The sequence below is a fragment of the Crinia signifera genome, chromosome 11 (genome assembly GCF_055691185.1).
Source record: "Crinia signifera chromosome 11, ASM5569118v1, whole genome shotgun sequence".
Classification (NCBI taxonomy): Eukaryota; Metazoa; Chordata; class Amphibia; order Anura; family Myobatrachidae; genus Crinia; species Crinia signifera.
In genome coordinates this window covers 109054110-109081336 of record NC_139227.1, presented here as the reverse complement: position 1 = coordinate 109081336, position 27227 = coordinate 109054110, and the positions used below count along the sequence as shown (strand labels likewise).

At 45.3% G+C, this 27227-nt stretch overlaps 1 protein-coding gene across 1 annotated transcript in view; it reads left to right on the top strand.

Moving 5' to 3' along the window:
* SLC5A12 (solute carrier family 5 member 12) overlaps positions 1-27227 on the top strand; it is a 57062-nt gene that overhangs the window by 6661 nt on the left and 23174 nt on the right. The window contains exons 3-7 of the mRNA XM_083165435.1: positions 9864-9929; positions 15055-15106; positions 15895-15962; positions 16881-17035; positions 17270-17410. Coding sequence (XP_083021561.1) covers positions 9864-9929; positions 15055-15106; positions 15895-15962; positions 16881-17035; positions 17270-17410 — 482 coding nt within the window. The remainder of the gene's footprint in view (positions 1-9863; positions 9930-15054; positions 15107-15894; positions 15963-16880; positions 17036-17269; positions 17411-27227) is intronic.

Sequence of the window (27227 nt, the reverse complement as noted above, 5' to 3'; positions counted from 1 at the left end):
ACCGCCTGTCGGCACATGTTGGCTAAAAAAACAGTGAAAAACCCCATGTCGACCTTATGACGAGTCGACCTTCCTCATGTCGACCTTTATGCAAATTCGACCTTAAGTCATGTCGACCTTGGCCCATGTCGACCTTAAGTCAGGTCGACCTTCCTGCCAGTCGACCTAGTGGGGTCGACCTGATGACTGTAGACCTAAGTTCATTCTAATAGATGACCGCATCCCGTTTAAAGGGGGGTCGTTTTCTCTCATCACACCAGAAAATGCAGGAACTAGGCTGGTGTAATAGGGGCCAGCCCGGGTAAGTCCCTGCATTTTCTAGTGTGAAAGGGGTATTATTTCAAATTGCCGGGACCTGCTTTGCTCTGAAAACAGCCAGACAGCCCCCTGCTCTCTGTCCGGCTGTCAATGGCTGTCATTTCTGCCTGGCGGCGGCTGTCCCCAAGTTACCGCAAGCAATATTCCCCCTTGGCAAAGAGCATGAAATCCCACATGGCAATGAGCATGGAACCCCTGGCAATGAGCATATAGGTAAGCAGCACTTATGTAGCATAATTTTTAATAGGCATTATGGTGTTTGGCTTAACATGTAATGGGTATTATGGTGTCAATTTTGTATGCGCGCCTTTGTCGCGCAATGCCCCTGTTTATGAAGCATATTGTGCATTATTGCTCAATCTGTTTGGTATAGTGTGTATTTTTGCTTAATCCATATGGCAAATGGAAATTTTGCCTTAATCTGTGTGGCATAACGTGAATTTTGACTCAATCCGTGTGCCATAGTGTGAATTTCGGCTCAGTCGGTGTGAATTTTTGCTCATTCCAAGTTGCATAATGTGTAAGACGCAAGTACAGTATAAAGGGGGTTACTATTTTGTTGCATGATTGTATATGAGGTCCGGTATGATATGCCGGTGGTCGGAATCCCGGCAGTCGAAATACCGACGCCGGAATCCCAACCCCAGCAATGCCGACAAAGGGGGGCTTTGGATCGCTCCCCCTTGTAGGCACACTGTGCTGGCCATGCAGCGAGCCCGGTGCCTCGTTATGCTTGGCACACTATTTTATTCTCCCTCTATGGGTGTCGTGGACACCCAAAGAGGGACAAAGTGCCGGCATTGCGGCGGTCGAGATTCCGGCATCGGTATTTCGATCGTAGGGATTCCGACCGCCGACATGTGCCCGAACATGTGGGTGCTGGTGATCCCAGGTGCAAGAACATACAGTAATTTGGGCCCTCTCCTCCACTCTAACCCAAGTTCACAATATAATATTATTTGCCGATCGGATATGGATTATTCAGATCTGATCACAGTACAAATTTGTTCTCAAAATGGCTAAAACAATGTGCACTGCAGGTGGGGCAGATGTAACATGTATAGAGGGAGTTACATTTGGGGGAGTTATTTTGTTTCTGTGCAGGGTATATACTGGCTGCATTATTTTTACACTGCAATTTAGATTTCAGTTTCAACACCTGCAGTGCACATGGTTTTGCCCATTTTGAGAACAAATTTGTACTGCGATTCTTTTGTTCATATGTTTGTAAATCCAGTCATAAGGACACAGAGACATGTGAGTTCACTGCTGTACTGTTTTATTCCATCCAACTCCAGACACACTGCCTCAGGACCACCCACTTCCCAGCATTCCCCTGGTCCTAGGGACCATCACCGAAGATTCAGGCTTACACATATTAGTAAGGGAGTGTCTACAAATATTAAGCATTCTAATACACTGACATCACATCCTCTGTTCTTTAAAGCCCTGTATGCTTCAATGCAACAATTAACAACATCATATTAAGAACATCATCTAACAGGTTTCAAGGAGTCTCTCAGGTCTGCGTATTTCCCTTTTGAGTCTTTCATACACAGTCTTGGACCTTCCTAGAATCGCGGTTTGTTCACTATTATCAGGATCATCATACATGTCAGATGAAGGGTATTCTTCAGTCATGTTGTCTTCATTATGGTTAGGTTGAGATCTTAAATCCACCCGATTTCTTCTTACTTCCGTTCCACACTCTGTACGTATAGTATAAGATCTTGGTGCTACTTGTGCTTGCACAATACCTTTCTGCACCCAAATACCTTTCTCGTGATCTCTGAGACGGACTTGGTCACCCGATTTTAGATCAGATAAGCTTTTTGTTCGTCTGTCATGGAACAGTTTCTGTTTCGCCTGTTGACGTTCCTTACTCAGTCTGACCAAAGCTGAGTAATGTGTATAAAGAAGTTCATCATGTATCTGGAGACTTGCTCTAATCCTCCTTCCCATCAGCATTTGTGCAGGAGAAAGCCCATTCTGTAAACGTGTACTGCTGTAGATTAAAAGACTTTTGTAGAAATTTTCTTCACCTTCTTGAGCTTTTTAATGAGACTCTTTACAGTTTTTACTGAACTTTCCACCAACCCATTTGAGAGTGGATAGTGGGGACTTGACGTAGTATGGACAAATTCCCACTCATCAGCAAATTGTCTAAATTCAGCACTGGAAAACAGAGGACCATTGTCAGTGAACACTTCCAGGAATACAAAAAGTTTTGGGGTGGGAAAGCGCTATCCTGTTTGTGGGACATCCCCACCAGCAGCCGCACCCGATCCCCAGCCAAACCGTGAGTCACACTACACAACAACTGCGATGCGGGACGCCGCTAGCAGTTCATCTACAACAGACATTTGATTTTAAAAACAGTGAGCAAGCAGAGAGGGCATAGGTGTACATTACCTATGTGATTGTAAGGGGGTTCACACACGAATCGCCCGAAGCCCTTCACCAAGATAGACCGTCGGTCCTGGGTCAGGACCTACGGTAGCTAAAGAAGTCTAGAATAGACTATCTCAAATCCCATTTGGGAAATCTCAACTGGTGACACTTGTCAAAGGAATTCCCCACTCTGGGGACCCCCTACAGGTGTAATTAAAACACCACTTAATACCAACCTAGGTACCCATTTACCCCTAGGGTAATCGAGGCTCCCAACCCAGATATCCCAGTAACACCAGAGTCTGGTGCACAAGCAACATTTTCATTTTCATTTTATTTAATAAACCTACATTTATTTTACCCATCTCCTTTTCTATTCATTCTTCTCGACACAACATAACTCATAGTTTCAACACAAACTGGATAGCGCTTTCCCACCCCAAAACTTTTTGCATTTCAACCAACAAGGGACTGGGATACCCTTAAGGGACAAGCAGCACCTGTGACTAGTCTAGTACGACATACAAGCTGTTGTGTAAATTTTCTCCACTTCCATAGGAACACTTCCATAGGAACACCATGCCTTGCAAAAAATTGACTTCATGCAATTGATTACGGCTTTACTATTAGTTGTATGTATTGTCTTGACCTCAGGGTAGTTAGAGTTATAATCAGTCACGACAATGTACGTTTTCCCATTACAATCAAACAAATCTGTGCCAACTTTCCGGTGCGGTCTCTCTGGCACTGCATGAGGACTCCGTGGTTCGACTTGTTGTTTCGGTCTATACGTAAGACATAATTCACATGTAGCTGTAGTCTGTGCTACAGATGGAGCGCCTCTCATTCTTGCCAAGGGATCACCAGAATCTGTCCGCTGGAGATCGCCGACGCAGAGGTGCTCCATCTGACTGGGACACGCGTGCAACTCACACGCACACGTGTCCCAGTTTCCCATCGGCGGGGGAACAGGAACTCTGTCCGTTTCCACTTCACGGAGAGGGACAGGGTTAAGGGGGGGTGCGGTAAGGCGGCGGGGACCCGCGGCGACCATCGTGAGGCGGCGGGGACCCGGGGGGAGCCCCGTTGTAAGGGGAGGTGCACGCATCTCGTGGCGGATGGCGATTCTTCCGCCATCCCCTGCAAAGATGACTCCCGCTCCATCTGTATGTCTTGGTTGATTCTTGGCCAATACATAACTTCACGCGCTCTCCACTTACATTTTTTCTTCTCCCAAGTGGCCTTCGTGTATCTTGCACAGCATAGTTTTTCTTAGTCGTGCAGGTATGACAAACCTATTGCCTTTGTAAATAATGCCATCGACAATTGTAAGGTCACTGCGGTACATCCAATAATCATGAATAGACTGCGGGCACGCATGTTTTTCTGCTGGCCAACCTCAGAGGATGATATCTTTCATCACTTTCATTGTGTCATCTGTCTCAGTTTTTTCCTAATCTGTTCTTGTCTTACAAGAGACCCTGGTAGAGAAGCTACGATCAAATTAACATAGGCTTCTACCTCTTCACCCATCAGACTTTTGGAACCTTCACTTTTGTCCACAGCACGAGAAAGTGTATCAGCGATGTACATGTATTTACCGGGACAGTACAGCAAGTGTACATCATATTTCTGTAGTCTGATAAGCATTCATTGAATTCTCATGGGGAAGCCATGTACTGATCTAGTCATGATAGCTACCAATGGCTTGTGGTCAGGTTCCACTGTAAACGTTTGACCATACACAAATTGATGAAATCGCTCACATGCATGTGTGATCGCTAGAAGTTATTTTTCTATCTGAGCATACCTTGTTTCAGCACTTGTCAGTGCCCTTGGTGCATGGATTACTGGTTGCCATGTATCCTCAAGTTCTTGTGACATCACTGAACTTGGCCAAATTGTGCAGCATCTGCTGAAATTCTTATTCTTTTCGCAGGATCAAAGAATTTTAGCACTGGTTGCTCTGTAATGATCTGTTTCAAGTTTTGCCAACTTTCTTCTTGTTCATGTGACCACATCCACTCGTTATCTTTTGTCCAACAACCATCTAAGAGAGGCTGTTCGTTCAGAGGGTTGAGAAATAAACTTTCCTAAGTAAGTAATCATTCTTAGGAATCTTCTGACGTCGTCTTTGTTGTTAGGACGTTCCATGTTCACAATGGCTGATATTTTCCTTGGGTCTGGTTTTACACCTTGATCCGAGACCACGTCGCCCATAAAGGTAATTGTATTCACGCCAAATTCACATTTGTCCTTGTAATCTTCAAACTTTTGCATTATAGGAGATAGCACCATATTCTGCCCCTCAGCAAACTGAAAACTATAATAAATGTCCAGCACATCCTCTTCTATCACACGGAGGAAAATGGATACCTTTGTTTTGTCAGCCTCTGTATCAGCTCCACCTGCAGCAAGATATATATTAAACCTTTGCTTAAATCTTTTCCAGTTCTCAGACAAGTTACCAGACATCAGCATGCCGGTTGGAGGAGTCAGTTTATCCATGGTTACTCACTGTTTGAAGAGAGGAGCACACTGCAGGCTTTGCAGACACTGAGGGGGAAATTTACTAAGATGGGAGTTGTGTTTCACATTGTTTGTTGCTATGGGCAACCAATCAGAAACCACTTCTCATTTTTTTAGCACCTTCTAGAAGAAAATAGATAGTATCTGGTTGGTTGCCCAAAGCAATATCCCTTGTGAAATACAACTCACATCTTAGTAAATTTCCCTCTGAGTATCACAGTCTTACAGACTGCTGCAGGATCTTTCACACTCTGAGAGCACTAGCAGTACAAGTTAAACTTCCTCTGACACCATGATTTGTTCATATGTTTGTAAATCCAGTCATAAGGACACAGAGACATGTGAGTTCACTGCTGTGTTGTTTTATTCCATCCAACTCCAGACACACTGCCTCAGGACCACCCACTTCCCAGCATTCCCCTGGTTCAGGCTTACACATATTAGTAAGGGAGTGTCTACAAATATTAAGCATTCTAATACACTAACATCACAGCGATCAGATCTGAATAAGGGCCTTAGTGCATAGGGAGGGGCTATTGTATTTGGCAAAACTGAAGCCACAGTAAAAAAAATGACACAAATTGTCATTCAGTTGGATTATTTGTTTAGTGCTCACCGCTGCAATTGAATTTACAAACGTTAGCACTTATTTTTTTAATGTGTGTTTTATCTAACTTTATTGCTTTTTATCTCATTGCAAATATAGTTCCTTATTTTTTTTTTAAATCTTTTCAGTTTTATTGATACACTAGTGTTAATAAAGTTAGAACTCAATATATCAGTCATTAAAACGTAAAAGAAAAAGGTTCTCCAGTATCGCTACAGATCAGTCTGGCCTATAGCATAATCTGCTTCTTTTTTAGATTGCTGTACATACATAGTAAAAACTCTGTTTACAGTGCATCGGGTGCATCATAGTCGTCTTCCATTTGCCTAAGTAATGTTTAACTAAATAAGAATAACAGAGGCATCATGAGTACGTAATCAAGCACGGTCATTGGATAGCATTGGCCCTTTGCCTCACCTGAGAACTTGTGAAGAAACAATTTATGGTTTCATAATTCATCAATATTCCCTTTGAACTTTGAGTACTTGAAGACATCTGGTTATACATTTGACATTGTTGTTCTATGCGTCGAGCCCATAGTGTTTCCGTGCTTACTAAATGGATGCAGTGGACACATTGAATTTGTTTACATTGTTATTCTGAGGTAAAGTCACCAGTTACCCAAGATGCCAGAATACGAAGCACCTGAGTTTACCGGCTTTGTCGTTTGGGACTATGTTGTTTTTGCGTGTCTCTTAGTCGTCTCAGCTGGAATCGGGGTCTTCTTTGCAATTAAAGAAAGGAAAAAGAAAACATCGAGTGAATTTCTAGTCGGCGGCAGGCAGATGACTTGTGGGCCTGTGGCTCTATCGCTTACAGCTAGCTTTATGTCCGCCATTACGGTTTTGGGGACCCCATCGGAGGTTGTCCGTTTTGGATCGTTCTTTTTATATTTCTATATTTCCTACACATTTGTCATCATTTTTTCTGCAGAGCTATTTGTTCCAGTGTTCTACAGGTCTGGTATAACAAGTACATATGAGGTAGGTACCGTAAAGTTTAGCTTGATCCTCGATAAATATCAGAGCTGTGACCATATGCTGCATTTTTGAATGGAAAATTGTTAAGAGAATAATCATCTGTTTCTGCAAAAATGATTGCTTGTGGTGCCAGATGTGGTGGCAATGGTGTTTAGAATTTTGGAATGGTTGAATTATGTGGACTTGAGTTTGTTTTTAACATTTTTGCTATTTATGAACCTGAGTTAGGGACAAATAAGAGAAAAAAAAAAGGAGCAGATTTTGGAGAAGGAAGTGCCCAAGCTTTGTTTTATTTTTTTTTAGAGTTAGGTGCTTAAAAGCGGACCAGAATTTGTTGGCAACATGCAAAAGCATCCAGAATTCTCCCTGCATGCAAAAAAAAAAAAAAATGCAGTTGCACTCCTTGGGCTGATTTAAGGTGGATGCAGAAGCATCCTAACTGAATCTATTGGCAATCAATCCTCAAACTTAGGCAAATACCACTATAAAGTCTTTCCCTTGGGTACATCTGTGTTTCTAAGGGTGCCGGATGATGCTTCAACAGTCAGGATTCCAATGGTCATTAGTCCGACATTGGAATCCGATTGTTAAATGCCCGACAGTCAAGATCCCGACTAACAAGAGATATTCTTCCTTGTGGGGGTCCACGACCCCCATGAAGTGAGCATAGAACTTGTGGCGTGTGCAGCGAGCCATTGTCCCCGCAGCATGGCAAGCACAGTGGGCATTGGGAGAGGCTTCATAAAGCTCGCCCCCCTGTCAGAGAACTGGCCGTCGTGATTCCGATGTCAGACTTATGGCCGTTGGAATCCTGACTGAGCGGCATACCACACATGTTTCCGAAGGTGAAATTACTAGAATTGTAACTTTTCTAATCACCATTGGTCAAAACTTGCACCAGCGGCAGTCAGGGCCATTTTAAAGTATTGGTTCACTGGGCAGCTGCACAGGTGCCCTAGATTCTGGGAGCCTTTGAGCAGAGGATACTCTCCGACTGCTCTGATTGTGAATAACACAGAGTGACCATGCAGCAGTCTACACCTGCCTCCAAACCTGCAACCAGACAGTGAATGCCTATTAGAATGCTGATTGGTGGATGGCTGGTATGGAAGCATTTGGAGAGATAATGCAGGACTATAGGTGAGTAAGTTATTATTTACATTTATTCACACAATGGGCTGGTATGGGCCCCAGTGCATTGCTTTGTCCCGGGCCTACAATGCTGTTAAAGGACCATGGCTGCAGTTTATCCATCCAAGTATGGCACCCTAAGGGAACATTTGAAAGGGCCAGATTAGCAATGGAGCGTATGGCACTACAGCTTCAGACATTCACATAATAATAGGCCCATCACGAGGACAGCATGATGATAACCGGACAGTAGATGGCCACAGTCAGAAATCATGAGCAACACAATTGTATTTCTAAATTCTTCGCCAAATGATGCCATTTTTATATTTTTATATTTTTACATATTTCGGATACTGGTGCTACTGGTACAAATTCTTGGAGGCTTAAAGTTGATTTCCGTTGAATTCCTCGGCAGGTTCTCTGGGGCAGGATCGCATACGATACACCATATACAGGCCTTTTGCATAAGATGTATCGCAGTCATGGCTACGGGATGAGAAAACTGGTAATGGCAGCCATGGCCGATCTCTGGCTTTGAATGGATGTGCTCTATGGGCATCGGAATGATATCATTGGTGAAACACGGGCAATTTGATACTTTCACAAGGTTTCTCAGCCCGATGCACCAAAATCAGGTGAAAAGGGCCCAAATCGAACGAGTGTATGGGGGCCTTTGCTGTGTGCATGCCTACATGGCACTGGCCACACACACAGCACTTGCCACACCCACATGGCACTGATCACACCTACGCCGCACTGGTGAGAGCTCTTGTACTTCTCACAACAGGTCATTGATCATTTTCAGGTCCAGGCCATTGTGGCCTTCAATTCAGTGGTTGATCATTACGTACATAAACACTTCACTGACATGACCACAACAAATACATACAGATGTAGCATGCTACATCTTTGCCCGGCGCCCGCCAGATTCCTTTCACTGGTGAGCGCAGGATGAAAGGGACTGGGACGCGCATGTGTCTCTTGTGCACGCGCATCCCAGTATCACTGCCCATCTCCGCTTCAGGGAGACGCTGCCCAGTTCGGGGGGAGGGGCGGCAAGATGGACCGGCAGGGGAGGCGGTGGGGACCCCCATGGTGCTAGAATCGCCAGCCCCGGCAAAGTTAAAGCCGACTCCATCTGTAACACATGCATGATGGACTATCTCTTTACATGTGCTGAGACAATGTGAGTTTACTTACAGAAGTCATGGGTGGGATGCAAATTATTTGCGTGTTCTAGTGGTCAGTCACTGACCAGTGGAGGCAAATGACGCTGAACAAAGGGCACAATTCTGACCCATTCATAACGGGAAGAATGGTTGGGTTGGTGCATGTGCGAATATGTGCTCGGCCGCCTGGCTGTAAGCCCACCATCCCCCACCCCGCCTCGAATATCTTCAGTAACATGCGAGGCGATGTGTTCTCGTACATACAGCCGCTAGCAAGAGAAATCATTCGATAGTCACCAACCATCGAATGATTTCTCCTGCCTTCACAAATAAAAGAATAGTCTAAACTGACTTTTATTTACGAATGCTGGGACAAAGATGGGGCATTTTATGGGCTCTATGCCTATCCCCGGCCCTCCCTCCCTGCAGCAAACGGCCCCGTGAGTGTAACTCACACAGTTCTCTATTGGGGTGTGCACATGCGCAATACATTTTTTAATTGTTTATTTATATGGCACCACAAAGGTTCCACAACGCCTAACAATACATGAATGAGCAAAAAAAAAAAATTATACAAAACATTCGGTGATACTTTATAATCTTTGGTGCTTTCTAAACAACTAAAATAATTGTATTTCTCTTGTATCTTACAGTACCTAGAGCTCCGATTTAGCAGGTCCGTCCGGTATGCTGCCACAATTATGACTAAAATAATTGTATTTCTCTTGTATCTTACAGTACCTAGAGCTCCGATTTAGCAGGTCCGTCCGGTATGCTGCCACAATTATGTACATTGTGCAAACGGTAAGGACCTTAATACATGAACGTGTCTATACTTGATGATAAGTAAAAGGCTAGAGAGCTACATTGGTACATCAGAAAGGAACGGGAGGTTAATACAAAAGTTTTATATAAGTTGCAAATAATGGTTTCTATTTACAAAACCTTGGAGAGAGATAAAGAGGGGCAGTGGAGACTTTTACTTCTGCGGAGGAGTGGCGCTGCTGCGATGCGGTCCCTCCCCTCCGCTGCTGTGCTCGTGGTCCCCTAAACTGCCAATCCTGGTCCCAGCCATCCTGTCCTGATCCTCACCATGGGGCCAGAGCATGCGCATGTTCTTTGGTACTGCGCATGCACTGCCCCCCAATCTCTATGGTCTGCTTGTGCAGCAGTCCCCAGGGCATACCTCCCAACTGTCCCGCTAAACACGGGAACGTCCCGATTTTTGGGGACGTTCCCGCTTCCCTCCTGCGGCCGGCAGTGTCCCGCTGAGGGGGGGGGGGGGGGGGGGCAGTTGGGAGTCCCCACCCCAATCTGACAGAATAGATGCACAGCATCTATTCGCGGACGAAAATGGGGCGTGACATAATTTGCATAAGCTGCTCCCTCATTTACATATACCACGCCCCCTTTCCGGACGCTCGCGCGGCTTCACCATGCGAGTGTCCCTCTTCTAGTATTCATAAAGTTGGGCGGTATGCCAGAGGCATATTCACTGTCCTGGGTCCAGGTACCGTCCTCGTACTGCGCATGAGTGGAACACGTTTTTTTATGGGCTGTCACTCAGCAGCCCATGTAGACATATCCTGGAGGGAGGGAACAACTACCAAAGGGACTGCCTTGGTGACTGGCAGGTCGGACTTCCAATAGAAAGTCACTGCCAGTCACAGTGAAGCCATTGCAGTCTCACAGACTGCATCTGGCTTCACTTAGTCAGAGACAGTGGCAGATTTTACCTGGGGGGGGGGGGGGGGCTGCAGCCCATAGGTAAAAACCGCCACTGAAGTGGGGTATTCAATGCCCTTGACAGCGAGGTATCGACGGCGAGAAGTGCCGCTAGCTCGCCCCCAGTATTCAACACGCTCCCCTTCACTCGCTGTTTCCTCCTCGCCTGTTCCCTAAGTGTGGCACCGTGCACTGGGCTTATTACTAAGATGGGAGTTATGCTATGGGCAACCAATCAGAATCTAGTTCTTATTTATTTAGCACTTTTAAGAACAGCTGTTCTCAACCTCTGTCCTCATAGTCTGTGAGATGTCGGCTGAGAATGTCGGCTGAGAATGTCGGCTGAGATTGTCGGCTTAGAGTAGCAATCCTTTACAAGACAAAATTAACCTGGTTTTGCCTTGTGAATGATTTCCTCTTTAGAATTACGGCCATTCTTGGCCGACGTCAGTCAAACTTGGACTCTGTCACTTATACCCGATACACATAGAACCTTATTCTTGTCCACACGCAATGCTGCAAAATTTGCCGCCCGCCCCCTCTCGCTCGCCGAGTTCCCCTGCACGGCTGCAGATTGATGCTTATCATAAACATTAATTCACAGCCTTGGGTGCGGGACCTAATCATGTGATGGTCAGGGAATGTCTGGAAGATACTCACAGATGTTAGACACCACTCTGTACGGGAAGCGGGCGGGCATCCACTGATGTCAGCTGCCAGCCGCCCGCACCTACGTCACGAGCGCATTTACGTGGGAACACCCAGCATTTTCATGGGAATGCCCACCCCACGCCCGCAGTCCACACTGTTAGGTGCAAATGGGATGGCGAACAAGCAGTTTGCCGTGTCTGCTTGCACCAAGCGTCCGCACATGCGCATAATCATCGAACATGCGGGTGAGCGATACGATCAGAATAAGGCCCATGTGCATTAGTACATTAAAGGGAGGGAGTAAAATTTCATATAATGAGAGATTGAGAAAGTGAGAGATTTGGTAAGAAATGGCCATTTTTTTTTTTAAAGCGGCAATCATTTACACTGCAAAACCAGTGGCAAACACAGGATTTTCAGAAGGGGGTTTCCAGAGGGGCGGAGCAAAGCACGGAGATAGACATTTAGGTGACCCAGTATATGCCGGGTCAGTTAAAGTATTATAGATATACCAAATGTATATAAATAATAATAATAATAATAATAATAATAATAATAATAATATACATACATACATACATACATACATACATACATGGGTGTCAACAGCAGTGTAGACCCCTGGGCATAGCAATGTATTGGGGCACCTACCGATCCTCCAGCTGTAGGGGTGGGGGAAGCTTTGATGTCCCCTGGGTGGTAGGGGGTAGTGTATCAACCACTCAGCATGTAGGGCCTGGATCAGTAATTTCCACTAATTACCCCTTTACTGCACAGATGGTGGGAGAAGGGGGCATTGGGCTGAATGAAGGGGCCCTGATACATAACTTCCAGGGTGGTAGAGGATGTTTAATATGCAGAGCAGGGGTGTATAGTGGAGTGGGCTTATTATTCATAATTATCTGGTGGGAGACAGCTTGCTTGACTGCAGATATCTCCAGTTCCCAGAAATAGATTTCTTAGATTTTAATGGAATTAAAAACTAGAGAATCCCACCTACCAAATGGTATTGGGGACTAGGGGATCAGAGTTCAGGAGGCAGAGCAATCTGCCAATGAGAATATAAAACTACATACCAGGTGTGTGGAGCTGGAGCAGTAACCAGCTGCTGGAAGGCTGATATCTCTGGTTCTGGGCACAGTAGAGACAAGCTTCTAGTGTCCATCAAAGGGGAAGAGTCCCAGCTTTTGGAATATTCCCTCAGAAAAACTCTAAGTCATACAGAACCTGAAATATCTGACTGGGAAGAGCAATTAACAGGCTTGGATGGGGACCACTGCTTTAAAGTCCGATATCTCCGGTTCCCTAGGGCCGATTTTTAAAATTCTTGTACCCATGGAAAGAAGGGACCCTCAGCTTTCAGCATAAGGCCCTTAGACTCCTGGGGGGGTTCTGGGTACTCAGAAACCCCCCCTGCGTGCGCTACTGAAAACCAGTTTGATTTTGCAGTGTAAATGATTGCCGCTTTAAAAAAAATTTGGGGAGATTTCTTACCAAATCTCTCATCCTATTACATTTCATCTGGGTAAGATTATAGGATAACTTTCCTTTAATCACTTTTAAGTTTGATGTTATATAACATATCTTATTCTTTAACTCAGGGCCGGTGCAAGGCACCGGAGCGCCCCAGGCGAGTCGGGGTGGGGGCGCCCCGGTGCCGGTGGGAGGGGGGGTGGTACCTGTGTAAAAAACTTGCGTCCCCGGTGTCCCTGCTGAGTGCTGGTGCGTGCAGGGGTGTCCGTGCCGCCGGGGGAACCTGCGGCGCTGTTTTTGTGTATAAGCTGGCCGCGGCCGGCGGGGTCCCTACAGTGATTAGAAAATAACTAGCGCTTCCCGCGCCGCCGCGCGCATAGCGCTAGTTATTTTCTATTCACTGCAGGGACCCCTCCGGCCGCCGCCAGCTTATACACAATAACAGCGCCGCAGGTTCCCCCGGCGGCACGGACACCCCTGTACGCACCAGCACTGCAGGGACGCCGGGGACGCAAGTTTTTACACAGGTACCACAGTTCGCTAACCCTCCATGCTGGGGGTTAGGGGCGAACTGCCGCCCTCCAGGTGCCGGCGCCCTAGGCAAATGCCTAGAGCTGCCTAGTGGTGGCGCCGGCCCTGCTTTAACTCCACTTTTCTGGATTCTATCATTGGTCACAAATTGGAGATGCGTTAAACATTGGGGAGAAATGAAGTATTAGCCAATCAGCTTCTAATTGTCATTTTACAGGCTGGGTTTAAAAAAAAGACACCTAGGAGATGATTGGCTAGGTAATTTATATCTCTCTTTCCAAGGTTTGATACATCTACCCCTGTGAATTGTTCAAATTATACATAGGGTGGACCACTGTAGGTCGACAGGGCTCGTGTCGACACCTGACATAGGTTGACATTGCTATGGTCGACAGGGTCGAAGTGTCCATACAAGCATTGGGTCATGTTTTTTTTCATGTTTTTGTTGACACGACATGTGCCGAGACGCGGTATTTCATACCCTACCATCCACCGTGGCGTGGTGGTAGTGTGCCGGACTATTGTCAGTGTCCATGTTGACTATTTCAGCATTCGGCGGAAAAAACCTGAAAAAGTCATATCGGCCTTTTGACTTAAATTGAAGTAATTAGAGAAATATTGATTAATTAATTAATTTATTTATTTAAGAATTTGTAGAGGCTGCAAATAATATAAATGTTATTAATTCTCAGCTTTCTGTAACTGAATTTATTTCAGGTAACAATAAAAATATTTTCATTTGGCCAACGATTTGGGATCTTTTATTTTTGCATAAAGGTCTTTAAATCCATCCTCATATTTTATTCCGTAAAGTCCTATAGCTTTGTTTATATATTAAAAATATTCCCTCCCTCACTGGGGATGCCGTAGAAGTCCCTAAAGGTCTGCAATTTTTTTTAGTTACTACAGGTTGAGTATCCCTTATCCGAAATGCTCGGGACGACGAGCATTCCGGATAAGGGAATATTCCGGTTTTTGGAATAATTTTTTTTTTAACCATACTTACCTGCCCCTGGTGGGTACCCGATGGTCCCTCGGCGTCCATGGAGTCCTCCGGCGTCCACGGCAGGCCACCAGCACCGTCTCCGGCGTCTCCAGCGGTCCCAGGAGTGCTTTGCGCAAGTTCCCAGGCACGCCGGTGACGTCACCTTCGCGCACTCGCGCAAAGCACTCCTGGGACCGCTGGAGATGCCGGAGAGGATGCTGAAGGCCTGCTATGGACGCCGGAGGACTTGGTAAGTATTAAAAGAGGGTTAGGGGGGGGGGGGGAATTTGAATTATTCCAAAAAACCACAGTTTTGGGAATAATTCGGATACGGGATGCCCGGATACGGGATAACCGACCTGTACAAGAAAAATATATATTTTTAAATCGGTAGTCCTGGGCCTGGTAACGCAAAATGTCTGAAAATCTAAAATTGTGAGCCAGGATTCTTCATGAAAAACCTAGTCTGTGGGTCCAGTTGCCCTTCAGATGATTTTATTAATTTTTCTGACTTTATTGTACAATCTATCTGATACATACACTGTCTGGCATTTCTCTCTACAGATCCTGTATACTGGAGTAGTTATTTATGCCCCAGCATTGGCTTTAAACCAGGGTAAGTCACTGACACCAGCTTAATTAAACGATTAAAATTTTGAATTGTGATTAATCGTATTACAATTTTGCAATTGCATGCTCATTGCCATAGGGGGTTCCATGCTTATTGCCAGCGGTTCCATGCTCATTGCCTGGGTTGATTACATGCTTGTTGCCAAGGGGGATTGCACGCTCATTGCCATAGGGGGTTCCATGCTCATTTGCCAGGAGTTCCATGTTCCTTGCCAGGGGGATTACATGCTTGTTGCCAAGGGGGATAGAATGCTTGTTGCCATATGGGGTTACATTCTTGTTGCCCAGGGGCAGGTACATGTTTTAATTTGGTTATGGTGGTTTGTGCAGCAGAGGCATAAAGTCCCTGAGCCCCTCCAAAGATGGCTGCTGCTGCAAAGGAGACAGCCACTAGAGGTACAGGAATACTTCTAGCGTGTCTTTTGTATGGCGGCGGCCATTTTTGCAGGGTCTCTGTAATACTGTCAGAGACTCTGCACCTTTGCAATGCCGCTCCCCAAAGCCACCCTGCCCCCCCCCCTCCCCCGGCATTAAAGTGCTGGTGCATTAACGCAATATCAACACGTTAGCGTGCCCAGCACTAATAATATACAGTGTTCTTATCTGCATATAGATTGATGAAGTTGGTGCCCTCTTACTGTTACAGAGATCAGTCTGGCAGATTGGCATGTACTACGCACGAGCCAGAATTGGGGGTAGAACCATGATTTCTGATGACAGTTTATGTTTGTATTCCTTAGCACGTATTCAGCTATTGCTAACTTTATGTTTCAGTGACTGGATTCAATCTATGGGGTTCTGTATTTGCCACTGGTATTGTTTGTACCTTTTACTGCACCTTGGTAAGTTACCGAATCAGTTTCTGTATTGCTGTGTTGCTACTGAAGCCACTTGTTAGTATATATTAGTAAGTATAAAATCTGCGCTCATCCATTTCTAGTTCTAGAACCTGGAAGGCATTTGTATTTGTATTTATTTATGAGACGAACAAAACGAGGTGATAAGCAAAGACTGATGTTATCAGCATAAATTCCTCACCTGTATATTACTGTATTAAATCTTAACATCCAATCAGGCTGTGGCTGATGGATCTCTGTGCACGGGGACAAGCGGTGAAGCTTAGCATATACAGATGAAGCGGCACTCAGATTGCCACCACTCATTCCTGTTGGTGCACTAAATTCGTGCCCGCGGAGCAGATCCCTTATCATGCGGCAACAATGAGCCTGTCATGCAGGCGCAGATGCCAATTGATGCATTTTTGTGAATGCCTATCCTATTTGTTGTTTATTAGGGAGGCCAATCCCTGGATCCCAGAAATCCTGGAATGAGCATTTTTCAATCCCAAATCCTGGGATTGTCAAAATACCCTTCCCTAGTTGCAACAATTAAAGCGCAATGAACCATTCTGTCTTGTGGGAGGACCAAGCGAGTGTAGTGGGCGTGTATCAAAAGCTCCTGGGTGGGTATCAAAAGCTCCATTTGATTTGTTATACGGGAAGGAAAGCCTGTCTCTAGTGGATCTCTTGCACCCTTTATGGGGGCAGGTAAAAGTGCATATACTAATGATTATGGCTGTAGGTGGTGTACATCAAAGGATGGCATATGTTCCATATACAGATGCCCTGCACTAGCCCTATGAGCATAATGTAGTAAATCAGGCTTCCACATTTGCCCACAACTCCAGCCCCATTGTCTCTGCACAACTTTACAAATTGACTTCTGTTGGTAGTAATGGTCATGTCATGCTCCGCACTTAGGGAGGACTGAAGGCCGTTGTGTGGACAGATGCATTTCAGATGGTCGTGATGGTTGTTGGATTCTTGTCTGTTCTCATTGAAGGAACACTACAAAATGGAGGACCAACTAAAATATGGCAGACAGCCATAAATGGATCACGCCTGGACATTGCTGAGTAAGTATCCCATAGCATGTCTGTAGCATACTGGTGCTCTCTAGGCAACAAGTGTACACTGCCTAGCAACAGATTTAAAATAGGCCCAGAGTTCAGTACATTTCCCATAGTGTTCAGTTGACTTGTGTGTACTGTATATAATCTGTATTGTTGAGTAAAGAAAAAGAAATAATTACAAATTGTTTATAATACATTAATACATAATTGTATTTCTAATACACATGACTTTTGAAGTTTTGATGTAGATCCTTTAAGACGACATACCTTTTGGACGATTGCAGTTGGAGGGACATTTACATGGCTGGGAATCTATGGAGTCAACCAGTCAACAATCCAGCGATGTATCTCCTGCAAGACAGAACGGCACGCCAAGCTGTAAGTCAGTGACATCATCAGACCCTCGTGCTGAGAGCTACAGTACTAACTTCTCCAGGGAAAGCGGGGGACTTTCCCACCTTTCCGGGGAGGCTGGGAGGGACACCTTATTTTCAGGAATCTCGCATTCCAGGAGGTTAGACGAGTATGCCCCCCCGCCCCACCCATGGAAAATAATATGTGCCTCCCTGTTATATAAATGTATATTGTGTGCCTCCCCCAGCCATATACTGTAGTATAGAATATAATCTGTACAGAAATTACTACAGACATGGGGAATTGCTTCTCCTAATAATATACTGGGGTACACAACGTGCCGCTCCTAGACTCCAAGTCACAGGATGCTCAGCCACCTCCCAGTGGAGGCATGACTGAGCCTGGAGAGGAGCAGAGCGGGGAGGGGGCAGGAGAGGATGATCTGAGGCCAATACCACCAGGCAACAGAAGCCCATAATGTTAGAGGGGGTAATTGCAGGAGGCCTCCCCTGTACTGTTTGGGGGGGGGGGGGGGGCTACAGGCAGATAGGGACCTACCAGACTGTGCTCCCAGCACAGAGACCACATGGTAAGAAGAGGCCACCACGCTACAAGGGTACACGCTGCACTAAGTGGTGGTCCATGGCTCAGATATCAACACTAACACCAATCAAAACTCATGTCAACATTTTAGTTGAAAGTTGACCTTTTGATGTTGACCTGTTGACTGTCTATGTGGCCGCTGTAGATCTTTTAATCCAGAACCATATTTACAATTCATCTTAACGCAAAATATCTCTTTATGGCTCATGTGTTTGGCATTCATACTAAACCGATTTGTTATTTATAGATATTAGTTACAGTTCTTACAGACTTATATGTTTACAGCTGTCGGATCATAACTAGTAAATCATACACTTTATGATTTATGTGTATTATAGATTTAGAAGTGTTTTACAGTTTAACTATTCTGTAATAGTTGACAATTTAGATGATTCACAAAAGAAAGAAATGTAGTAAAAATGAAACATACTGTAAGGGCTAATTTATATTGAATGGTGTAAGCCATCCACCCCAGAGATCCACGATTGGCATGCAGAGGCATTAGCAGGGAGGGATGGGGGGAGGGGACAACCATTGTTCAGGGAAATAGGGACATGTCCCCCCACTTTCTGCGCATGATGGGGCCCGTGACTGCATTGCGATCGCAGTTGTCTTGGCCTTGCAATGCCCCCTGCGACTGCAAGTCTGAGTAAGGTCAGATTTACCCGGGCTGCAGTCCTAAAGGAGCATCACAGCCGATGGTCTCGATGTTCCTCGAGAACTGCGATCGCATTGCAGTTTTTATCAATCTCAAATGCAGGAAGGGGGTAGTATGCACCTCCTCCCGCATTTACATTGCTAAGATTAGTATACACTAAGCTTTTGCATATTAACATAGTAACATAGTGGTTAACGTTGAAAAAAGATATGTCCATCAAGTTCAACCCATATACTGTCAGATCTCTTACGGTGTAAATGACCTGGATGTGGTTACTCCCTATTTGTTATAAACCAGGATCCCATACGATCAAAAATGGTTATCCTATTTACTGCTGACTACCAGTGGCGTAACTACTGTAAGGCAGCCCCGCTTGGGGGAACAAGTGGCAGCAGGGTCTGTGTGGGCGCCGGCACCGGCTCGACGCACTGACATGCTGCTGCCTGCCGCTGCCCACTGACTGAGCACCGGAGGCGAGTCATCTGCAGCACGGGTGCGGTCATGGCAGAGATGACAAATCCCCCCACTGATTCACACAGTACACAGAGTCAGCTATTGGCTACTGTGTACAGGATGGGCGGGCGGATGGGCGTGCTAGGGCGGCCTGGGATGCGTCGGAGCCAAGGGAAGCAGCAGTGTCTGCTGGTCTCTCTTCCTCTCTCCTGCTTCAGCTTCTCCGTTATGCGTGTGACGTCATCATGTCACACGCTGGAGAGGAGCCGGGGCACCACAAATTTTTTGGCAGGGGGGAGCAAAATTTATAGTTACGCCACTGCTGACTTCACTATAGTACATTGTGGAATATGGTTATAACCCTGTATACTTTTTTCTGCCAGAAATTTGTCTGACCATTTTTTATATGTATCCATTGAGTCAGCAATCACCAAAGCCTTAATTAAGGTTGCAGGTGCCCTAACTCCCCTTGTAATGCTGCTAAACAGACATGTTTGGGCGCTCAGGAACTCACCGGTCATACTGCCCATGTGCATGTAACGAAGGTTCTACAACTGGCATGTAGGCAGGCTTGCCGACCCTCCCGGAATGGCCGGGAGCCTCCCGAAAATCGGGCCCGCCTCCCGGCCCCCTGGGAAGGTGGGCAAGTCTCCCACTTTCTGTTAATAGCCCCTGATCCCCCCATTGCTTGCTGGGTAAATTATCACAAATTGCGGGTCTGTGGCGAGGGGGCGTGGCTTAAATGAAGCAATCGTGGCATTTAGCATCATTTAAGCCCCGCCCCCTCTCCGTGGCCCGTGAATCACAGAGTTTTCCGGCATGGGGGGCGGGGCCAAGTTATGTCAGCCTTTCCCCTGCCCCCCGGACGTGTTGCCTCTCCAGGCTTCTCCCGGAGAGGTAAAGTTTCAAGTAGGCAAGTACTGTATGCATGTAGGATCTAATTACTTGTAAAGGAGACTTTGGCTATAGGCTGCCCAGCTGGCACTGTATCACAATGTACATAAAGTAAAAAATGCCATCAGTAAGTTACATTGGCACAGCCATCTGGCAGTCACCATAAGAAGGTCACTCCCGACAGTATATTGGGACGGGTGATAGCATGAAATAAATGATTTATTATAGAAAAATGAAAGGTGACTTCTCTCACCTTAGTTGACACCTATCACAACTTTACAAGATGGTTTGAATGTTATACTGTATACATCTAAATTGCTCTATAATAAAATTCATCTCTCTCTACACTGGGTTGTATATAATACCACCCAGTGGGTAAAATATTAATTGACATACATGTAAATGTTTTTGGCATTGACCGAATAAAAAAAAATGTTTTCTTGACAAATGTATTTTTTATATTGATTTTCATAACCATTAAACAACTGATCTGCTTAAGCACTTTAAATACCTCTTCTGTATCATGTAGTTTAATGTAAGGTACATTATTCAAAAATATCAAATAAAGGGCCTTATTCAGATCTGATGGCAGTACAAATTTGTTCTCAAAATGGGCAAAACCATGTGCACTGCAGGTGGGGCAGATGTAACATGTGCAGAAAGAGTTTGATTTGTGTGAGTTATCTTGTTTCTGTGCAGGGTAAATACCGGCTGCATTATTTTTATACTGCAATTTAGATTTAAGTTCTTTCAACACACCCCAAACCAAATGTAACTCTCTCTGCATATGTTACATCTGCCCCACCTGCAGTGCACATGGTTTTGACCATTTTAAGAACAAATCTGTACTGCGGTCAGATCTGTATAAGGGCCAAACAGTATGCTAAAATTTGTTTGAAGAATAATATTTTCTTTAAATCAAGTCAATTTATGAAAAACTAACACAATGGGGCTGTTGTGCAAGGGTTGTTGGTCATGTCCCTCGTTGGTAGTGGTGACAGTTACACTGTGCAGGATTTGTTGGTTAACCCACATTTAGTAGCTGCCCCCCTGCACCCATCAGCAGGTTGTTGCCTATGGAGGTCATGCACCTCTCATACCCACTGAGATAAAAATCCAAGTTTTTTCCACATGAATGCGCACCTAGTGTACGTACCTAGGATTTTTGTCAGTGGAAACGTCTACAAGTAGAAAATCCCGGGTAGAGTGACCTGGGATTTTGACCCTGGTCACACGCAGGGTATTTTTTTTTTATTCGACAATCATTATTTTCTTTTTATATATAAAAATTACATACATTACATTTAACATACAACACACGCAGTGTATTTAGCGGGTCTTTCCTGGGTGAGCTGCAGAGGAAAATTCTCTTACCCAAGATTTTCGACCCAGGAATTTAAAAAAAGCTACTGATTGGTTCCTCCTGGTCTCTGGCAGCTGATATAATTGGTTAGCATTACTGTCTTCCGGAGGTAATGGGTTTGATTCCCACCGTGGACCTAACTGTGTGTAATTTGTACAGTCTCCCTGTGCTTACGTGGGTTTATACTTGTGGTACGGAAAATAGATTGTAAGCTCCACTGGGGCAGAGACTGATTTGAATGTTCAAATATTCTCTGTACAGCGCTGCGGAATATGTGTGCGCTATATAAATAACTGGAAGTTTGGTGGAAAATGGGTCAAGCACTTTACCAAGGTAAACCGGGTGCCCACAGAGGTGCTTTGTCAAGTTGATCACACAAGGGAATGGTCAGTTCCCAAAAATCAAGGTCACATATATACTAGAAAAGGTGGAGCGCTAATAATTAATTGTAAATGGATCAGTTGGGTGTAGTACTTGTAAATGTATTCATAAAAAACATACATTCACATACAGGGCAGTGTTCAATGAGGCTGATTCGCCAGGTTTTTATGGCGATTTTGTGCTGTAAGGCGAATTTCTGACTAAAACGGTGAATCACCCTATTCAATGACCAGATGGCGAATACATTTCAAGGTTTTTTTCGCCATGATTCACCGAGTAGCAATCGCTATCTTTTTATGGTGAAGTGGAATGTGAACTTTTAAAATGAAGTGTTTTGTTTTTTACAATTGGTGTAAAAAAATCTGGAATTTTATTCTGAGGAGGGGCATGCTATTTTTATTCATATGCTGTAAGCACATGAATATATATTTAATTAAATTTTTTTTTTTATACACAGACCAGCCAGCAGGGGGCCGGAGCCGAGCCGCTCATTAGATATTCATATATTCACTTCACCCGATCATTACATATGCATGATCGGGTGTAGTGAATATACCCGGTCCCCTGCTGGCACCCCCGGGGGGCAGCCTGTGCTGCCTGGCTCCCGGGGAGCCCACCTCCCCCCCACAAACATTCTGGGGCAGGCAGGGAGACTTCCATCTCCTGCCACCATCCTCCGGCGTCCGCCGCAGGAGCTCAAATTCGCCAGTCAGGGGCAGCGAGCCCCTGACTCGTTGAATACCGGAGCCGGCGAGGCTCCGGAACGCAGCGAGCAGTGGTAAACAGGATTCGCTGCACGTCGCCAGTATTCACATTGAATACCGCCCACAGTGTTAAAAATATCATAAATTTGTGCACTTATTGATAAAAGATTAGAAGTTGGACACATTTATTGGTGATAATAAGATGTTAAAGTCCCGCTAGTGTACAGAAGATGTCTGCTTTAGACAGATCTTTTGTACCCACTATGATGATGATAATATAGTCCTGAACCTATCGTTGATGACTGCGAGCATAAGAAAAGTGTGCAGTAACGGCTTCCACATGCATATACTATATACAAGTGGAATCCTGCATTAACATAAACTACTAAGCATGCTGCCACCACCGTATGAGGACAGTTGTGCCCTAATGTGCAGTGGTGGTAACATTGCCTTGTTCACCTGCACAAGTCATCTCTAATGAACACTTTTACATTTAGATCAAGTGATTGTTCTTACCAGTTTCTTTTTCATTTTATGCAATTGTCCCTGAGTAAAATATATAATGGTCTCTGGACTGTCTAAATGAATCTTAGTACAGAGAGAGTATCCCTTATCCTAAATGCTCGGGACCACAAGCATTTTGGATAAGGGATTTTTTTGAATTTTAGAATTTTTTCTTCATACTTACCTGGTCCCCTGGTGGTGCCTTGATGGTCCCCCGATGTCCACGGTGTCCTCCGGCGTCCAAGGCGGCCTCCGGGATCCTCTTCCATGGCCAGAGGCATAACTATAGCACCGCAGCCCCCGCGGCCGCGGGGGGGCGCTATGCATGTGTGGGCGCCGGGGGGCTGTGGTGCTATAGTTAGCCCCCTCCCGTCCACCCATCTGCCGCCCATCTGCCGCCCGCCAATCTGCCGCCCGCAGCCTTACCTGTCTTGCTGGTCCCTTCCTGGCTCCCTTGCTGGCTTCATTCTTTTGCTAGTGAGACGGACCACAATAAAATGTCCGCCCCATATAGCAGACAGTTCTCAGAAACTGTCTGCTGTATGGGGGTGGACATTTTGTGTTGGTCCGTCTCACTAGCAGAAGAATGAAGCCAGCAAGGGAGCCGGGATGGGACCAGCAAGACAGATAAGGCTGCAGGTGGGGGGTGCGACGGGGGGCGCCACCCAATAACGGCGGGGGGGCGCCCAATTCATAGTTACGCCACTGTCCGTGGCAACTCTGGTCCCAGGGATGCACAATGCATCCCTGGGACTGGAGATGGTGCTGAGGAGGATCCTGGAGGCGCCGTGGACATCGGGGGACGAGGTAAGTATGAAAAAATTAGGCTGGGGAGGGAGAGTCTAAAATATTCGGAGAAACCACGGTTTTCTGGATATTACGGTTTTTGGAATACTCGGATAAGGGAGTACCCGACCGGTAGTATCATTTGTTTTTATTGGATAAATATTTAAGGTTTTTTACTGCTCATTAAAATAAAAAAGGTGTCTAAGGGGTAAATTTACTAAGATGGGAGTTCCATTGAAGATGGGATGTTGCCACTAGCAACCAATCAGATTCTACTTCTATCTTTTAGAAGGTATAATAAGTCACATCTGATTGGTTGGTCTATGGGCAACATCCCATCTTCAATAGAACTTAGAAAGTGTACACCTAAAATGGAAAATTCAATGGTACTCCATTGTGCAGCCTGGCCACTCTGTAATTGTGGGATACATTTGCAAGATGTCCACTGAGGGGTGTGATATTAAGCATGGTCCACCCATGTATTAAAGCAATCTTCTTTGAATGTTCATACAATTCGTTAATGGCCTTTCTTCTACAATGATTGGAAAAAGTTTAGGTTTCTATGACTGGGAAGGACTTCTGTGATTACTGTCTTACATGTAATAAAGCAGATTATGTCACACATAGATTGAAGAAACACATTTCTTTAGAACATAAATTGTTTTACAGTTGTGAGCTATCTATTGTGCATTCATCTCAATTACTGTATATGTGGTGTTGTTATTTCCCGATACTGGCTGGCTGTACTTATCTTCAAAGTCAACCTTTTATCAGCTGTCTCCAACATTTACAGCTCTTTATCTAGGTTGCATTTTGCTTTGTTTATGTAGCTGCAGAACTAGTATATGTATACATCGATAGTAACAATGTAATATATATATATATATATATATATATATATACTGTAACACTACTATATATACTGTACTAGTAAGCCCGCTCAAAGTCAATGCTTCGGAAGCTAGTAGATGCACAGTAGTTTTACTTGCTGCCAACAGATGGCAGTGCTTTGGAGTAGAGATGTGCATCGGCCACTTTTCGGGTTTTGGGTTTTGGGTTTTGGGTTCTGATTACCTTGAGGTTTTGGGTTCTAATGGGTTTTGTCAAAACACCTCCTAAGTGTTTTGTGTTTGGATTTCTTGGGTTTTGGGTTCTGATTTTTTTGTTAAAAAAGCATAAAAACTGCTAAAATCGCAGAATTATTATTATTTTTTTTTGCTCCTACGCTATATTAACCTTAATAACATTCATTTCCACTCATTTACAGTCTATTCTGAACAGTTCACACCTTACAATATTGTTTTTAGGGCAAAAGGTTGCACCGAGGTAGCTGGATAACTATGATAAGCCACACAAGTGTGCGGCACAAACACTAGACTGATATGGCACACTTAGCATCCCCTCTAGGCTGATACTGCACACCTAGAATTACCCCTGGACTGATATGGCACAGGTAGCATCACCCCTGGACTGATACGGCACATTTAGCATCACCCCTGGACTGATATGGCACACTTAGCATCCCCCTAGTCTGATACGGCACACCTAGCATCACCCCTGGACTGATATGGCACAGGTAGCATCACCCCTGGACTGATACGGCACATTTAGCATCACCCCTGGACTGATATGGCACACTTAGCATCCCCTCTAGTCTGATACGGCACACCTAGCATCACCCCTGGACTGATATGGCACACTTAGCATCCCCCTAGTCTGATACGGCACACCTAGCATCACCCCTGTACTGATATGGCACAGGTAGCATCACCCCTGGACTGATACGGCACATTTAGCATCACCCCTGGACTGATATGGCACACTTAGCATCCCCTCTAGTCTGATACGGCACACCTAGCATCACCCCTGGACTGATATGGCACGCTTAGCATCACCCCTGGACTAATACAGCACACTTGGCAGCACCCCATGAATTATACGGCAGACTTGGCTTACCCCAGGAATTATACGGCACAGATGGTGGCACCCCTGACCTGATACAGCACACATGGAATTATACGGCACAGATGGTGGCACCCCTGGACTGTTACGGCACACATGGCGGCAGGCATGGAATTATACAGCAGACAAATTCCTGCAGTAAAAATAAAAATGTGTATTATTTTAATTATAAAAAAGAGCAGCACACCTTACTTAGCAACACCCCATGAATTATACAGCACTCTTGGCTCACCCCTGGACTACAGCGCATTTAACAGCCCTTGCAGTAAAAGAAAAAAAAGCACCTTAATTTTATTTTCATAAAAAAAAAGGGCAGCTCCCCATGTCTGATATGGGACACATGGGGCACCCCTGGAATTATACGGCACACATGCGGGCACCCCAGGACTGATACAGGACACATGGGGGCACCCCTGGACAAATACAGCACACATGTGGGCACCCCTAGATGATACAGCACACATGTGGGCACCCCTGGACTGATAGTACTGGTAGCCAGTGGAAACAGCAGATTGGAATTATATACTGCAATAAATACTGGTAGCCAGTGGCAACAGACTGGAATTATATACTGCGATAAATACTGGTAGCCAGTGGAAACAGCAGACTGGATTTTTATATACTGTGATAAATAATACTGGTAGCCAGCGGCAACAGCAGACTGGAATTAAATACTGCGATAAATACTGGTAGCCAGTGGAAACAGCAGACTGGATTTTTATATACTGTGATAAATAATACTGGTAGCCAGCGGCAACAGCAGACTGGAATTATATACTGCGATAAATACTGGTAGCCAGTGGCAACAGCAGACTAGAATTATATACTGCAATAAATAAAATACTGGTAGCCACTGCCAGTGGCAACAGCAAACTGGAATTATATACTGTGATAGGTACTGATAGCCAGGGGCAACAGCACACTGGAATTATATACTGCAATAGGTACTGGTAGGCACTAGCCAGTGGCAACAGCAGAGAGCAGACTGCAGCAGACACTAGGCAGTGCAGGGCAGGCAGTGGCACTAGCAGCACCAGTGGACTATCACACTGTGACTGACTATACAGGAGCAAACTCAGCAGAGGCAGGCCCCAGCACAAAGGAGAGACAGAACACAGCACCAGTCATCCTTGCAATGGTGATGTCTTGATCACTGAGCAGAGACACAGTACACAGCAGCAGGGGCCCCAGCAGAGACCACACACAGCAGCAGCACACCCTTCCCTACCCTTCTCCGAGATTGGAGTGAAGATGGCGGCGCGAGGTTGCGGAATTTAAGGGTTCCGTGATCTCGCGAGAATCCGACGCCGGGCGATGACGTTTTGCCCGTGCGCCCGGATTCTAGTAAGGCGGGAAGCGCCGAGCGCTGCTCGTATCCGGGCCCGGATTGATGACGTCCGTGCTGGCTCGGATCTGAGGAATCCGAGCCCGCACATCTCTACTTTGGAGCCGCACAGACACTAGACATATATATATATATAGATATTATATATATATATATATATATATATATATATATATATATATAAGCAG